We start from the raw sequence: 18,246 nt of genomic DNA on the forward strand, positions 1-18,246 counted from the left end.
TTAGCTTCAATTCCCTGCGGGTGTTAGGTATGTGAAGGGTTTTGCCTTTACACTGTACCCACACCCGGCTTATGGTTACTTGTTTGCCAAGGTAAGGGATATTTTCCCGCTTACTTTTTTGAACCTTGGTCTTCAAATTTTTAAATTTTGAAATTTGAAGAGTTGGATGGATAACAACCCAATACCTCAAACGTCGTGCGACGGTTTCTTCTGACTGTGTCAGGACGTGCCAGAAGTTATGGCGACATGACATTATGTGGTCATTCCAGTTGCTTTTTCAGGCGCGTGGGCACGGGATTTCGGGCGCGTAGCCGCGAAATCTCTGGCACACGTCCTTTTTGACAGCTGTTGCCAGTTTGCTTTTGCCACGCGTCATAGTTTCATTGCACCTTTGATTTCTCTCTCTTCCGTATTAAATTCATCGCATTAATTGCGATTGCTATATAAAGGGGGAGAAGGTTATTTGTAATTCACACTTTCCACTTTCATCTCTTCTTCTCCAGTAATTTCCGGCGAATTTCTCTTTTTCAGTAAAGCATTGCTCTGAAATCTCTTCTTTCTTCCACCATGTCTTCTCACGATGCTGATGATCAGAAGACTGCTGGCGAATGCCAGTGTTATCTTCCTGTCGAGCTGTACCAGTATATCGTCAGGAAGTTCATGCTCGAGTCTCTCGAGCCTGAGTTTCCTGAGCCCCACCATACTGTGTACGATGCCCCTAGTGGCAAAATCGGGGTTTATGCTGCATTCTTTGTCTACGGGAACCTTAGGTTTCCGTTGACAAAGTTTGTGTACCGTGTCCTAGAGAGGCACGGTGTGCACCTGACAGAGGTGCACCCCATGGCCATTGCCAAGGTCCGGCACTTTGAGTGGGTGTGCCGGATACTGGGCCTTGAGCCCCTTGTTGACCGCCTGATGACCTTCTATACTTGGAGGTGCATCCAAGGGTGGTACACTCTTACAACCCGTATCAAGGGTTTAAAGATTTGTACCACCGAGCGGAGTCTTCGCTCATGGAGAAGAGAGTTCTTCTTTATATCCGCTCGAGCCATCCCTATTGCCATGAAGTTCAAGAATGGCCAGCCGCTTCCGAACCTTCCCGCCATCAACTACGAGGAGGCGGAATGGTTCGCGAAGATATCCCGGGTCCAGTCCCCGGTTTTCCGTTTTCCGGAGTCGGCGATGGTGATGCTGGGGATGAGCCGGGTGTGGAAGGCGGCGAATGCGGATAAGGTTCCGATCGTCCTTGAATATGGTTCGAACTCTACCCCTTATGGTATGTCTTGTTTCTTTTTTGCTGACTACGATTTTTTCTAACTTTCTTGTTGATTTCAGAGGGTAACGATCTTCAGTCGCTCCTGAATCCGCGGGAGGAAGATGGTCCTGCGCGGATGGGTACTCGTGCTCTGGACGAGAACGAGTTGCCCATCTTAGAGCAGACTGCGGGTCGGTTCGTGGAGGTTTACCCGCCAGGCCAAGAGATCCTGAGCCACCGACGGCCAGGTAAGCCTATCTTCTACCCTGAACCTCTCAATGCTGTGCCTGCTGCTGGAGTTCATGACATTTCTTCTTCTGAGGAATCCGCAGAAGGTCCTCCACTGGTGCGGAAGAAAAAGGCTGCCGTCGGGAGAGGCAAGGAGAAAGTGGCCTCTACGGCCGACCCGGTAGTCCTATCTGACTCGGAGTCAGATAACGCAGAGGTGGCGGGGAAGCCCGGTGGTGAGGAGACCACCGCTCCGGAGGCTGCAGGTGTTACCTCCGGGGAGGCAGCGACGACGACGGTTACCGGTGTCAAGAGGCCGGCTCCATCGGGTTCGCCCCCGCTCGTCCGTGCGTTCAAGCTCAAGAAACCCCGTAAGTACCCCCATAATTCCTGTCTATATTTGTTGTTTCAAATAAATTTTTCTAACACTTTTGCTTGTGCAGGTGTGGATGTTGACGCATTCCAGGGTGGAGTTGGAGTAAGTATTCCCCCGCCAATGACGGTAGGCTCGGTCAGCCTTCCCGAGGCGTCGACCCAGGCGTCTACGCTTGCTTCCGCTGGTTCCAGCCTTCCTGAGGCTGTTCCAGCTGAGAAGGTGTCTCCGCCGGCCGTGAGTGCAATTTTTACAGCATCTTTCACGGAGCCGGCGGTTACTGTTGCTGAGGAGACGGCGCCAACAATGGCTACCACGGCGGCTGCCACTATACCTGCGCCACCGGCGCCGACGGCCGGACCATCAGGTACGCGCCGGGCTTCCCGCCGATCTACGCCACCTTCCCGTCTGCCTGACCTGTTGGATGGATTTCCTTTAGGTTCAGGTGATGGGTTTGGCGGCTATCGGCCTGTTATTGACCCTACAGGTACGTAGGGTTCTTTTTTCTTTGTATATTTTTGTCATCTTTTCCTAACTGCCTTTGTTTCTTTTGCAGTGTCGGATTCCAATGAAGTGTATGTTCCAAGATGGAACATACGCCGAGGAACAACCCTTCGCACCCCTGTGGAGTGCGTGGACTGGGCTCGCCACGCTGCTCCTCATGGTGCGTTGGGGGAAGCCATGGCTAGCTACCAAGAGGGTAGGCTAACCAATGAGCTTCGGGTTCTCCAGGCCCGAACGCAGCCCCGCGTCGAGCTGCTTTGTCGTGAAAACGACAAGTTAAAAGCAGCTCGCGCCAAAGATGTATCTGAAGCGCGGGCTCTTCGGGAGGAGAACCGGCAGTTGGCCGCTGCCGCAGCCGAGAAGGAGAAGGCATTCAAGGCCCTCGAGGTTGAAGTCCAGGCGCGACTCGAGGCCCGCTCCAAGGCTGCCCAAGCTGTGAATGAACAGCTTCGGCTGGCCAAGGAGACTGCGCGAAACTCAACTGAGAGGGCTGCCAAGGCTGAAGCTGTTGCTGAGCCACTTCGCGAAGAGAATGAGCAGCTTAAATGCAAATTAAAGGCTCTTCAACATGCTCATGACGCCTTGGCAATGGAAGATGCCAAGAAGCTGCAGGAGATCCTTGACCAGAGGGGGATGCTTGACCGTACTGAAAGGAAACTCAAAAGCGTCGAAGAAGCTGCCGCCAAGGAAGTTCAACTTGCCAACCTTGATAAAAGCGGAGCCGAACGTGCTTACAAAGAAAGTCAAGCTACCCTCCAATGGCTGCTTCGAGAAGCGTTGCCTGAGGTATCTTTATCTTTTTCTTTACGCTTTCCGCTCGTAATTAGAAAATGTTCTAACTTGTAATATTCTTTTGTAGGTTGTGCGTCGGGTCCTTTCAGAGACCTCTTACGACGATGCAATGAGCGCAGCCCTCAACGCTTCTCATGAGGATGGGCAGAAGACTGGCTTCCTGCTTGGTCTAGGGTTTGCTGAGAGAGGCTTTCCGCCCTCCAACTTCCCTTTATTCAATGTTAATACTGAAGCTGCTTATGACCAAGCTGTGAATCAGTACGCTGCCTTCCCGCATCCAGTGGTGGAGAAGGTGAATGAAGCTGCTGCTGCTGATGATGGGCTAAGCATCCTTAAGGCTTTCCTTGGGCAGCCGCGCTCTGACGGTGCTGGTCCAAGCGGAGGTGGCCCTGAAGCCTGATCTTGAAGATCCCTTCCCCCTGCTAGGATAGACAGCCTTGTATAGATTTCTTTTAGGCGGGTAGTTACCCAGCCATTCTTGTAATCGATTGTGAAATATTAATCTCTTTGCGTATAAGATTGTTATTTCCCTGGGTTCTTTGCTTTATAAACTTATGACTTGCATACTTAGTTTAAATTAGCAATTTCCCAAGTGTTTAGAATAAGAACCTTTGAACGTGGTTGATGATGGGTTAAAGTTTCGCCTCCTCCTTCGTGATTGTGCGGGTAAAACCGTCACTTGCACTTGGTAAGATGGCTATTCTTTACCCTCTATCTGACCTGCGTGTAGGTTTTCCTTTTCGAAATTTCTAAGGCATTAAGTTAAACCTTTGAACGTGGTTGATAATGGACTAAAGTTTTCGCTTCCTCTTTCGTGATTGTGCGGCTGTAACCGTCACTTGCACTTAGTAGGATGGCTTTAACTTTAGACCTATATCTGACCTGCGTGTAGGTTTTTCTTATCCTTTTAAGTGTTCATAAGTTAACCTTTTAACGTGGTAGACGGTAAGTTAAGTTTGGCTTCCTTGTTCGTGATTGTGCGGGTAAGACCGTCACTTGCACTTACAAGGATGGCTAAACTTTACCTACATCTGACCTGCGTGTAAGTTTTCCTTAGAACTTTTTAACATTTTGGCGTTGTGTTTATGCGGGTATTGCCGCCTTCCACACGCAACTACTTCTTCCCGTAAGGGAAGTTCATAGGTTACAAGCTATTAATACATCATGAAAGGAGAATCATTTCCATTAGAAGTGGCTCTAGGCCTTTTCTTTACAAGTTGGAATTGATCTACATATAACATTTGCGTAATTGAGCTCCATTCCATGTTCTAGGGATGGGAGTACCATCGAGCCTTTCGAGCCGGTACGCGCCCTTTCCCAGAACTTCTTTGATAATGTATGGCCCTTCCCAAATCGGGGCCAACTTTCCTGGGCGTTGTTGGTTCGAAGCCTCGTTGTTACGCAGTATGTAGTCTCCTTCCTTGAAGTTGCAGAGTTTTACCCGCGTGTTGTAGTATTTTTGCATTTGTCGTTTGTAGTTTTCTTCACGCACGGCGGCTAAGTCTCTGCGCTCTTCGGTTAGCATAAGGTCTAACCGTCTTTCCGCATCATTGTCTTCTGGTTGGATTAAGACCCTTGGTGAGGGTAAACCGATTTCAACTGGGATCATGGCTTCAGTGCCATAGGTGAGACTGAACGGGGTTTCTCCCGTACTGGTCTTCTTCAGCGTTCTGTTTGCCCAAAGGACGTGTGGAAGCTCGTCTACCCAACCGGATCTATGTTCCAAGAGTCTTCTCTTTATGCCTTCGACGATGCTCTTATTTGCTCTTTCCACCTCACCGTTACCTTGTGGGTGTGCCACTGAGGTAAAGGTGTGGGTGATTTGAAGTTCTTTCAGCCACTGCTGTAGCTTCTTGTCAGCAAAGTTGGTGCCATTGTCGCTTACCAAATTCTGTGGAAGTCCAAAACGACAAATAATAAATTCCCAAATAAATTTTTTGATATGCTTTGCGGTTGTTTGGGCTAAAGGTTTCGCTTCTATCCATTTGGTGAAGTAGTCAATGGCTACCACTAGGAACTGAACATTCCCAGCTGCTGTTGGAAATGGGCCTGTCACGTCAATGGCCCACTTCTGAAATGGCCACGAGGAAGTGACAGGAACAAGTTCATTTTTCGGGCGATGCGTGTTGGGTGCGTAAAGCTGGCAAGATCTGCATTTTCTGATGTATGCCAACGCGTCCATATGCATCCCCGGCCAGAAGTATCCCGCGTTGTTTAGCTTGGCTACCACAGCGCGGGGGCCTGCGTGTACTCCACAGATGCCTTCGTGAACCTCCCTTAGGAGGTAGTCAGCATCTTGGTTGTCCACGCATCTTAACAATGGGCCAAGAAAGTTACGTCTGTAAAGGGTGTCATTGACCAGCTGATAATTCAGTGCTTTACAGCGTAGTTTTCTTGCCTGTGACTTCGACTCTGGTAACGTTCCTGCTTCAAGGTATTTTATTATTGGGGTCATCCATGTTTCTATACCGGTTTGGATGACACAAATTTCCTTGTGCGGGACTGATGGTGTTTCGAGGAGTTCCACGCGAATGTCCTTTCCCAAGTGGGTGAAGGCCAGTGATGCAAGCTTGCTTAACGCATCCGCAGATTTGTTTTCGCTGCGCTTGACGTGTATCACTTTACAATCATTAAAATCGCGCATGATGGCTTTGGCTTGGGCAAGGTACAGGGCCATTGTGTCGTTCACAGCCGTGTACGTCCCGTTTATTTGGTTTGCCACTAGCATGGAATCTACGTGGGCTTCCAAATTTTTTACACCCATCTTTCGCGCAATCCTCAATCCGGCCAGGAATGCTTCATATTCAGCTTCGTTATTCGTACTTGGAAAATCCAGCCGAATAGCATAAGTATATTCCTGGCCTGCTGGATTTGTTAATTTTAACCCTGCGCCTGAACCCTCGTTACTAGCTGCTCCATCAGTGTAGAGTCGCCAGACTTCATCGATTTCGTGTGCTGGGGAGGGTTGAACCTCCTCCTGGCACTCTTTCTCCCGTGAAGCGGGGACTTCTGCAATAAAATCGGCCAGGACCTGACCTTTAATGGCTGGTCTCGGCTTGTATTGAATCGCATATTCTCCCAATTCAATTGCCCATTTGGCTAGACGTCCCGATAACTCGGGTTTGCCTAGAACATTTGAGAGTTTGAAGTTGGTGAGAATAGTGATTGGGTGACCCTGGAAATATCGTCTTAACCTGCGTGAAGCGTGTATAAGTGCCAAGACCAGTTTTTCCAGGGTAGAGTACCGGGTTTCCGCGTCTGCCAGCACGCGGCTAACATAATAGATTGGCATCTGGATGCCTTTTCGTTCTACAAGCAGGACTGCCCCGGTTGCTCTATCTGTTGCGGAGAGGTATAGGATTAACTCCTCCCCCGCTTGTGGTGCCGTGAGTGTTGGGAGTTCGATCAGGCGTGATCGAATCTCCTGAAAAGCTGCTTCCGCTTCTGGTGTCCAGCGGAAGTGCGTTTTCTTTAAACAATTTCTTAGCGTTGACACAAAAGGGAACGACCTATCTGCATGGTTTGCCAAAAAGCGGTTAAGCGCGACTAGTCGTCCATTAAGTGTTTGAGCCTGTTTTATGGTGGTAGGTGATTCCATTTTGACAATGGCTTCGACCTTTTCAGGGTTCGCTCTGAAGCCATCTTTAGTAATAATGACTCCTAAGAACTTCCCTTCTTCCACCCCAAATGAACACTTGCTCGGGTTGAGCTTCATGTTTATCTTTCTGAGCGTGTTGAAAGTTTCCTCAATGTCTTTCAACATCGCCTCTGGCTCGGGGCTTTTGATGACCAAATCATCCATATAGACTTCCAAGTTTCTCCCAATTTGGGCGTGAAACTCTTTGTCCATTAGTCGTTGGTACGTGGACCCCGCGTTCTTAAGTCCGAACGGCATCATTTTATAACAAAATGTGCCATCGGGCGTCCGAAAGGCGGTTTTGTCCTGGTCATCTACAGCCATGTGGATTTGATGGTACCCCTTATACGCATCCAAGAAGCATTTAAGGCGAAATGGTGCCACCGAATCCACCTTGAGATCAATTTCTGGCAACGGATAACAATCTTTGGGGCATGCTTTATTCAAATCTTTGAAATCTATGCACATGCGCCATTGTTTGTTATTCTTCGGTACCATTACGGGATTTGCAACCCATGTTTGATATTTGCTGACGCGCACGATGCCCGCATCAAGGAGTTCCTTGACTTGGGTTCTGCACGCGTTAGTTTGCTCGGGCCCCATTACTCTGCGCTTTTGTACGATCGGCGTAACGGCCGGATCGCATTTGAGCTTATGCTCTGCCTTTCCCCGGGGTACACCAGTCATGTCGGCTGGTGTCCACGCGAAGATGTCTGCGTTTCGCTGCAGTAAGCGCTTGAGTAAGGTGCGTGTTGGATCAACAATTGTCGGGCCAATGGTAACGGCCTGATCGGGATATTTCCCATTGAATGCCCACTGTTCAGGTTCAGTGATGGTTTGTTTGGCCATCTTCGGTTTGGGTTTAGAGGAGACAGATGCGATGCATACCTGGGGAATGCCCGTGATCATCGCTACGCCTTCAGTTGTTGGCCATCCCATCATGCCGTGGACTGAGGATACCACGGCGTTGAATCTTGCCATCCCGTCTCTCCCGAATAGGATGTCATACGTATGATGTGGTTTTTTCATCACAACAAAATCCACATCCTCCGTGCGTGAATAATTCCCATCGGTGAGAGTGACGGGGAAAGATAGGATGCCCAAGGGAGTGTTCATGCTGCCGTCAAACCCTTCCATTGAAGCGTAGACCGTCTCCAGGCGTTCCTTGTCTTCATCGTCGAGCTTGTCGAAGAACTGCCTGTACATCACTGTCGACGATGCGCCATTGTCAACGAGGGTGCGGGAGGTGATGTAGTGCCCCAGCTGGCTTTTAATGACAATGGGGCCTTCTTTGTTTGGGCCTCCCGGCACTCGCGGGAAGCGCACTTCTGCTTCCTTCCATGCGCATGGTTCGGTTATCGGTCTCTTTCTTCCTCTGACCTTACCCTGGACCATGTTGATGCTAATGTCGACGGGCTTTCGTCCGTTACCCCTGTACCTGTTGTCGTTCCTTCCTCCCTTCTTGATAGATGCCACGAGGTGTGCGAGCCTCCCATCCTTGACAAATGTCTCGACGATGTCCCTCAAGGATGTGCACTCCTCAGTGCTATGGCCCTTTGTCCCATGGAAGTCACAAGACTTGCTTTGATCCGCATTGGGTTTCTGTCGGATCGCTGGGGCTTTTGGCCATGGCAGTTTTTCCGTGGCAAATATCTCCGTGACGCTCTTGGTGAGTGGCGTCCAACGGTTTTTCCGGTTCGAAGGGTGCGTGTTGTCCCTTCCGCCAACCAGAGGGCGAGAGCTTGAGGGGGTGTCAAAGTTTATCCTTGACTGCCAAATACCTTGCCGCCTCTTTTTGTTTAGCCGGGCGGTTCTCACATTGTTCTCCCTTGTCCTCTGCGTGTAGAGGTTTGTATTCTGGGGGAGATCTCTTCCCAGCTGTTTCTCCGTTTCGGCAAAGCGTTTGGCTGCCGTCATTATGGCATCCCACGTGGATGGCATGCCATCTTTACCCGTCAGAGTGCGGATGAGTTCTGGGTATTCAGCGCCCTGAATGAAAGCGGCGCGAACGAGGTCTTCACTGATGTTGCCCAGACTCAGCTTCTTGGAGTTGAAGCGGGTGATGAAGTCCAGTAAGGATTCATCCTCTTCTCTCACACAGTTGAGGATCGTCCACTGCTCCTCAGTGTGCTTCCTCTGTTGACTAAACTGTTGACTGAACTTGTTCTGGAAGTCTGCCCAGTCATAAATGTGGTGGACCGGTAAACGGTCGAACCATGCTCTGGCTGCTCCTACCAGAGTCATCTGGAACATGTAGCACCACGTGGGTTCCGTCCAGTTACTGACGGTTGCCCCCGCAATGAACCTGTTCAGATGGTCATCTGGGTCGGATATACCATCGTATGTGCCAATATTGGACATTTGTTTGGCACTCCTCGGGGCGATTGCTTCTGCAATGTCCCTTGCAAATTTTGACCTTCCTGCGTTTGTGGCAGTAGGTCTAAAGGCCTTGGAGAAGTCACGCGAGCTTTTTTCCGTGACTGGTTGGAATGCTTCCCCAAAATTCCTTTTTGGCTGGGGATCCGTTTCCTTACGCTTCCCTTTCGCCCTATGGCGAGGGTTCGCGTCGGTGTCGGAATCTTCCCTCTCGGCGTCTGAGTACTCGTACTCACTACTCATGTTGAGGTGCTGGCGAGTACTACCGAATTCCTCAGCTTGTTGGACTGAACGCAAGCGTTCGTCCAATTCAGCCTGAAATTCTCTTTGACGTGCCTCGGCCCATGCCTTCACTTGATCAAGTGTTTGGCGAGGGGCTCGAGTTCGTTTTTCCAGCTGGGCATCAGTGAATCCCAGTGGAATATTTACTCCACTTGCCCCTACATGAGTGACTGGGGTAGTGTTCGTAAAATGTACTTCACTTGCCCCAGCTTGGGTGGCTGGGGTAGTGTTTGTAAACATTGTGTTGCCGGTGTTTACCCCAGTGGCTGGGGTTGTGGTTACCGGAATTTCTCTAGTCATCTTGGAAGTTTTGAAAAACTGGAGAAAGATGTAGTTCTAGCTTTATGCACGGATGGCGCCAATGAAGAAACACTAAGTGACCCCGGGCAGATTATAGGTAATCTGGGGGCTAAGTAATGTTTCCCACGAAGGTTAGGTCCAGCAGAGTAAGTTGTACTTCAGGGAACCTGCAAAACAGACACCGTAAGCTCGTCACTGAGAAGGGGGGGGTTCCTCCTTGTGACCACCCTCCGGCGTGAGAATCAGTCTATATTGCTCTTTGAATATAAAAGTATGTGAATACTATTAGAGCAGTTATCAAGTAAGTTATACGAGATAGTAGATGATGAAATGATAATACCATTTGCTGTCTTTTATAGCCGAAGGTGGGTTTCCAAGGGGTTTAGCCGGCCCAACACGCTACCAACTGTAACCTATGCACGTGCCCTACCTGTGAGTGGTGGATAGGTAGCGGCTGACACAGAGCAGGCGTGCCGTGCACTCTTCGTCTTCTACCAACTGCAGGCTAGGCACGTGGTCTGGCAGGAGTTGGTGGGTAGGCGGCGGCTATTGGTCACAGTGCTGTGGCGTGCTGTCTGCCACGCTGCTGTCAGTGAGCTGTCGCATTCTTGGTCAGATCTTTTGTCTTTACCTCGTCAGGTATCACGCAAAAGATCCTCCATCATACGGACTGGCCCATTTTGGCGGGAGTTTTCCCCCTCCCGCCTTTGCTCATTCTTTCAGGTGACACTGTATTTGTAAGTGTTAAGCCTTATGCGTGTAGCTATGCTGTGCGGGTAGCCTTCCCTGATGGCTTGTATCCGCAACTGCGGGAACAGGCGGGTTACTTTACCATTGGGAGGCTTTTCCCTGCGTATGCAGCGTGCATACTGCGCGTAGGCTTCTCTGAGCATGGTGGGTCCTGCGGGAGTAGATGGTCTTTGCGCAGACATCCCTGTTCAAGGTGAGTCATGCGGGACCAACTGAGCCCTGCTGGGACCTACCTCTTCACAAACACACATATAAATACACCGAGTGAGAGTGTGTGACGTTATATTCAAAAGTTTATTGGCTAAAAGGTGTAGGAACAAATGAGAAATCAACACGTGCTAAGAGGACATTAATTAGTGAAATTTATCAAGAGAGATATATAGTTATTTTGTTTATATCGCAATAAGTTCCAATGAGATCTTTTAAATAATTATATAGAATATATGTAACGCTATTTATGCCTTTGGTACTGAAATGGACGAGGAGAAGAGTACGTACGGTGTGATTTACGGAGTGGAAAATAAATAACCATCTAGCCAATAAATAGTTTCGTTGATTACTAGTAATTTTTAACGTACTTTGATATATAAGACGGCTATTTAATCACTTATCACACTCTGTTTCTGTCGAATGTAATTTAAGACTCCAAGTCACAAGTCGGTGAACTTGAGCGACAAATACTAACAAGTAACAAATCGGTCATAGTTGGTTATGTTTCCGAATTACAACATGTTTCCTAATTGTTATGTAATTATAAATGTAATGTCTTGACTAACAAGTTAAGTTAGTCTATATAAACCAAGTCATTGTTAGACATTATAAAAGAGTGTGAGATGCAACCGAGTTAGGGTTCATATAGAGAAATACACGATATGTATCCGAGTTAGGGTTCATCAAGAGTCAAACCGGATTAGGGTTTGAGAGTTTGTAATCAATTTTTTGAGTTATATTTTCTGATTAATATAAACAGAGTTAGTCGTTTAGTTCGTGTTTGTTTATCGATTAGGACTTGAGTTTCGAACTCCAATTATATTTGCCTTGCGAATTATAAGGAAAATTCAAATAAACAACTGATTCAAATTGAAAAGTAGGTCGATGATTGAAATGGACGGCAAGAAGAACAAAGTGATTGGAATTTGTGTATGTGACAAAAGAGAAACCTTGTAATAATCGATTGTTGTTTGTTGTAGCTATTGTTTGTATTACGGTAAACGGTTAATTAAAGGTTTATATATTTATTATGTCAATTACAGTGATTATACAAACAATATAAATAGACTATAGACCTTAAAACCCAAACATACGTTAGCGTGTCTTGCTAGACAATGACAAGTTGAGTTGAAAACTTGAAATGAGTAGTATTTTGGTATTGGCCAAATATAGATTAGGTTAATCCTACATTGAAGCTGTCCCTTTTTTTATAATTAACAAAAAAACATCTACCTATTCTAATAAAGTAAATAAATAGAGACACTTGTCATGTTTTAGTTAATTCTTATAATTTTTTCTCACAAAAACTAATATACATTGATTATATGTAATAAATTAATAATTATTCACTTTCCTTTTATACTATATTTATATAATATCTATATATTTTTATAAATATAAATATTAACATATTATTTTACTATATATTTCAAAATACTTGGTGAATTCCAAAAATCAACAACAAATCATGTTTCTCAAATGAAAATTGTTTTGGGTTTTTTGTGGAAGTTAAATTTGATTTTATGGGTCAAAAGTTAGTAAATAGATTGTTTGGTACAAGTTAATTACATTTAGGTCAAATTTTGTTACGGGTCAAAAATGAAAATTTTGAGTATTTTTAAAAGTTTGAGAATGCAAAATAGATTTATCGTCAAATTTGTTATGTGCTCAAAGTGTTGACTTTAAAATGTCAAAAGTATGAAAGTTATAATTTTAAACATGATTCGGGTTTTAAGTTTATTTTTAAAGGCATTTTTTGAAATAATTAAAAGGTTCGGGATTTGGCAAATTGACTATTTTTCCCTCAACTATTAAAACTTAAGAAAAGATTGTGAACACTTTCGACATGTCACCCTCATGCCTATCAATGCTTCTAACTTTTATCAAATTTCAAATATTTATGTTAACATTAATTTTTCCTTCAATGGTGATCAGAACGTTGTATGGGAAGCATGCCATACAAAACTATGCTCAAATGAAACAAAATATTCACAAAATTGAATGGGTTAACATGTTATTTTTTATGTTGTCATTATGACAAAGTCGAGAAACCCCCTGAAACTTATCAAAATCATTTTTATGGTGTAGCTCAGAAAAACATAGTTCTTGAAGAACATCCATTGTTACAATTTAATATCCTATTTTCTTTTGATGGGTGGTAAATTGATAAATATATCAATAAAGGTAACGTCTCTTTTGTATTTATGCTGAGTGGTTATAACTATTGTCGTATGAGAAGTCTTATTTTCGAAATTGGTTCATAACCAAAATGCTTTCAATTATACATATATGACACCGAGAATGAATTTTTCAATAGAAAGAAGCATTCTCGGATACGATTTTGCACGGACATTTTTTTATTAAGTTCATTTAAAAAAAACATTTTGTGATATAAATAAAATCAATTTATGTACACATTGTATAGATACAAGCATAGATGTAATACATTTTTTTAATATACGCCATGTAATTATTTGTTTTACTTATAATTTTATAATTTAAATTATTCCGGGTGTAACACGGACTCTAAAACTAGTGTTAAATATAACCAAAAAAAAGTTATGCTACTAATTAATTCAGAAAAAGTAAAGACAATGTCACAAAGATTATTCCACAGTACTTTAATATATATTTACATAGTCTTTCATGTTGCATTTTGAAAGTTATTATACTACATGGTATAGCCAACATATTATTTAGACATGATTATGCTATTCAAAAGTAAATTACAGTTTTCATCCTTTAAATAACTAACAAATTTCATTTTTCGTTCTCAAACTATAAAAATAACATATAATTTAACAGTTTACATACTTTCTTCTAAAAATTGTTAACTTTGGGGATATTCATCTCATTTTTTTTAGTTGAAAAACTAAAAAGTAAATTATTGATAAAATCCCCCTCTATTCCTCTCTACTCTTACCCTCCATAGTCTTTGTAACGTTCTTACAAAAGAACTAATCAGTCTCGATTCTTGAATCGTGATTTTAAATGGTGTCGGATGAAATGAGGTTTCTGAATACCTGTGCGACCTAGATGAACCATGGTCATCAGAGAAATTAATCGTCAACACAAGAAACAAAAGAACACCGTTAATTCACTGGACAACCAAACAAGTGATTAAACCCATGAGTGGACCGTCAACCGTGACCCAAAAGGACTTCAGTTTATTAAATGAAAGAAAGCATTTACGATTTGACCAAATCAAGAAATTATTATTATTATTATGGACCACATCTGGACTGGTTTTGTATATCCGTAGTTTCATGCAAAACACCTTTTTATATGATTTTGACAATTTAACGAAGAATGCAAACAGCAAGCCACGCAAAATAGGCAGGTCGGACGACGGGCGAAAACAAGCTCGAAGCAATTAGCAAATGAGTTCGGTTTATAAATCAGCCAAAAAAATCAACTTGGTTGACTTGGATGAAATAAGTTGCTTCCAAAAGAACACAATATCAAAATAAGTTTGGTTGCTAATTTTTATAACGACTCCTGCCAGGTAGCAACGAGTGAGGGTAGCAAAGGTGGAGATGCCCCAACTACATATATAAAAAGTATAAAACTAAATAGGAATGTTAATGAAACTTAAATAACCGAACCAATAGAAAACCGAACCCAATAAAAACCGACGGTTTAGAATTTTTTTTCAGGATGCTAGTTTTTAGTTTGGTTTTGGTTTTGCTGTCAATAAAAATTTGAACAAAACTGATTGGGACCGAAACATACCCAAAAAAAAAAACTTCAAATAATATATAAGAAATTAACAAATTGTGTAGCCTAGAAGCTTTAGTTATAGATGTGTAATAATAAAATAATCACTAAATAACAAAAAGCTTAGGTAGTGTTTGGTATGTAGGAATGACGAGGGAAATGGAATGATTCATTACATAGGAATGAAAAAAGTTATGTTTGGTTGCTTAATGGAATGGAATCACCCATTACACATAAAATCGCATTCCATCGAAACCAATCCTTCCCACCCCTCTTCTTTTTTTCATTCATTCCTTTTTCATCTTACTTTCTCAATATCACCACCGCCACCACTACCATCACCACCACCACCTGACCACCATTGTCACCACCACATCCGTCGCCACCACCACCACCTCCACCACCACCACCACCAGCGCCACCAGCGCCACCCGCCTCCGCCACCATCCTCGCCGTAACCACCACGACCATTGTCACTGCTGCCGCCTGACCACCATCGCCACCACAACCACCGCCCCTGCTGCTTGACCGCCACCACCATTTTCGTCGCCGGAGATACCACCACCGTCGCCATTGCAATTTTTTTTATTTTGAAAATAAAAATATTTTAAGATACGGGTATTTTTATTATTTCCATTTCATTCATATATTTTTTGAATACCAAGCAGCATAAAGTAATAATTCATTTCATTCCCATAGGTTAACCAAGCATGATAAAGGAATGGTAATGATCCATTTCATTCCTTTATCCATTTCATTCCTTCTCCCGTTCCATTACCTCCAACCAAATCTCGGCCGATATCTTTTTTTTTTCCAAAAATTTCAAGCGCATATAGTAAAATCGAAAAAACCATAACCGAACCAAACCCACTGTGAAAGTCGAAAAAAAATCCAGAAAATCAAAACCAAACAATTTCAAAACCCCAAAAACTGACCTTTTAATTTTTTGTTCGGTTTAAACCCAAAGCCAACCTGTTACCCGAACAACCGTGCACCCAAACAATGCATTAAAATGACTGATATAATAGTGTAGATATAAACTTTTATAACGTCAAATGCTTATATTATAAAGCAAAAAAATAGATAAATTATTCATACTTTATGATCCTAGCTTTCAGCCAGAAATAGCTAAATTGATCGAACTTTTGATCCTAGCTTTTCAAGCCGTGGTCATTGCCCGAATCACTAGTTTTATCGCCATCGACTACCATTTTATCTGCACACGGGCCGTAAGCCCAACTACATAACACAAAATAGAAAAGATTTATGCAACTCATAATACCAAGGATCCAATAATACTTATCATAGTGACCCTTGTTAATGTTACTAGAAACCCAACTCTCTTTACCATCCCTTTTTGTTAAATCATCCACAGTGCTTAGCAAAAGACTAGCCAATAAGTTTGCAAAGCCAGCCCCGAGCATATAAAGCGACATGGCAACACTCGACATACTCTTGGGTAATTCAGAGTAATAGAACTCGTTTTGACCGATTATGTTCAAAGCATCTGCCAACCCGTTTAGGACGTATTGTGGGACGAGCCACATTGCCGACATTTTTATGACCGCTTGAGGATTATTCAAAAACCCTTCTTCAATCGCTTTATTTTTCCTTACGTGTTCTACAATCCCTGAAATCACCATCGCGATTGTTGAGAACGCGAGGCCCACCTCCATTCTTAACTTCACATTTATATGAAAGGGTTTTCCTTTAACTTTTGATAATAAAGGGAGGATAACCCGGTCATATAGCATGACCCAAACCATTATTGTTACGATTGTGAAGAAGCCGAATGAGGCTGGAGGGATTTGTATACTTGACGTGATGTGACGATCCATTGATCGAGCTTGAAGGACTGGAAATGTGGTTTGGCTCATGCCCACCGATAACATTATACAAGAAGACCATAACGGGATTACTTTAATGAGCGCCTTTAGCTCTTCGACTTGATCTACCGTGCACACGCTCCATGGACCTTTAGCAATCGGGTTGGTCATATCTTCGGGTTTGCCAAGAATGCAAGCTTTATTTAAGAACCTAAAGGGAAAACAACAAATCGTAAAAATAATGAGTTGACTCAGGTTATATTTAATCTCTAGCGACCCTAGCGGCCTAATCTCTAGTGTACCTTAAGTTATCGGTTGGCTTTGTAACATATGCATCTTTATTGTTATACCATGGGCCATCAACTGAGTCGGGCAAGTTGTTCTTTCGGTTTTTCCAAGCCACGGCTATCACTTGACAAAGGCTAGTAAACACGCTTTTTTCGACTTTCATCTTATAGTAAAGAGGATAAGCAACAACAAACAAGATAATAGATATAAACATGAGAATAACCGGGATCCCAAACCCGACTCTCCATCCATGATGATCTTGAATATAAACAATAGCCGTAAATGCAATCAAGACCGACACAATAGCAAAGGAGTAATACCACCCAAAGAAGCTCTCCAATACCCTCTCCCGCTTTGGATTATCTTTGGAGTCGATTTGGTCCGCCCCAAACGCCAAAGAACAGGGGCGGACCCCACCGGCCCCAATGGACATAATAGCTAAAGCTGAATAAAGGAGAGTATATTGACCAGGTGTTGGTAAACTACATGATTGAGGCACTCGGACATCACAAGGGGGCGGTTTTGCATCTCGGGTCACTGTTGTTAACCATAGGAGGATCATGCCCTACAAAAACATCATAGAAGTGGTTGAGTGAAAGTTAGTTCAAACCGGACGATTAAATTCAAGAACGAAAATTAATGTATCTCACCAAAACGAAATACACACACGATGAATTTGGATTGAATAGCTCTCAATCTTATAACTAGAAAAATGTAACTCTAAAACCAATTAAAAACTCATATCCATGATCATAGCTTGATTTGATTATATAGACCACGAGCTACTAATTAAATAATAAATAAAAAATAAGATGTTTAGCTACTAATATAATTAGCTATCTAAATTAAATACAACTCATTTAATTTATCCATAATTCATTGACTCAATTCCATAACTCGAAACAGACCCACTCTACACAACCAGACATCTTGAGAGGGGATTATGTCCAACATAAATAAACATCTAAGGAACCAACCAATCCAAACCAGTTAGGTGTTAGTTATCTGAATCGCTCTCGACAAAATTGAAATTCAAAACAAGCCAAATATCTAATTTGAATTTTGAATTTGGTTCTTGAATTGAATTTGAGTTTGTTATTTTCAAGCTGATTCAACCCGAATGTTCGAACTCGAATTATAGAATTTTATTTTAAAAAAACAATGCATATTATTTTTTAATAATCATATGCATACATATAAATTATTTGCTAATTTAGTTTATTTTGTCTCATAATTCAGGTTATTTGAATCAACCAGAATTCGAACCAAATTACCAAATTCAAATTCGAGTTTTAAGTGAATCGGAGAGAAAAGCTCCTAATATCGGTAGGAAATGGGTGGCAGCCGACCAGTTTAAAATGACGTTTGTCGCCTTAACTAAACTCATATGGTAATCGAACATGAAGTATTGAATCATGTTTGGACCTAGTCCATAACTTGCCACCTTTTCAAATGATTCATTTGCTGTACATTTCCAGATAAATTCAAAAACTAAGTTAAGAAACTAAAACCGCTAATATGCTAAGGTGCTTAAAACTGACCAAACTGTCTAAACAGAAGGAAGTCGGTCGGTTTGAGATACAGCAAGTTCAGATGTCACGGTTTGGTGGTTTAACGTTTTGGTTTTGTTTTGAAACTTGGAACCAAACGTTTGACCTTTATTATTTATTTATTTATTATTCAAAAGAAAAAAGAAATTTTGTTGAGC

General features: G+C 43.2%; 1 protein-coding gene across 1 annotated transcript; it reads right to left on the bottom strand.

The window, feature by feature from the left end:
* Positions 1–15,542: 15,542 nt before the first annotated feature.
* On the bottom strand, positions 15,543–17,098 carry LOC143576893 (protein NRT1/ PTR FAMILY 1.2-like). Its single transcript, XM_077060884.1, has 2 exons — positions 16,553–17,098; positions 15,543–16,461 (listed from the first exon to the last, which is right to left on the bottom strand). Exons 1-2 carry the CDS (start codon positions 16,969–16,971, stop codon positions 15,576–15,578), a joined length of 1,305 nt encoding a protein of 434 aa, XP_076916999.1. The 5' UTR covers positions 16,972–17,098; the 3' UTR covers positions 15,543–15,575.
* Between the last annotated feature and the right edge of the window lie 1,148 nt (positions 17,099–18,246).

The sequence above is a fragment of the Bidens hawaiensis genome, unplaced genomic scaffold (assembly GCF_021521415.1).
Source record: "Bidens hawaiensis isolate Kalapana, Puna unplaced genomic scaffold, B.hawaiensis_p1.1 tig00028335_1, whole genome shotgun sequence".
NCBI lineage: Eukaryota > Viridiplantae > Streptophyta > Magnoliopsida > Asterales > Asteraceae > Bidens > Bidens hawaiensis.

Excerpts from the sequence above, each read along its gene's own strand:
- LOC143576893 (XM_077060884.1), bottom strand. The coding sequence starts at position 16,971 with ATGTCCATTGGGGCCGGTGGGGTCCGCCCCTGTTCTTTGGCGTTTGGG. Across the intron at positions 16,462-16,552 it reads AAGCCAACCGATAACTTAAG|GTTCTTAAATAAAGCTTGCA; the intron begins GTACACTAGAGA and ends TTTTCCCTTTAG.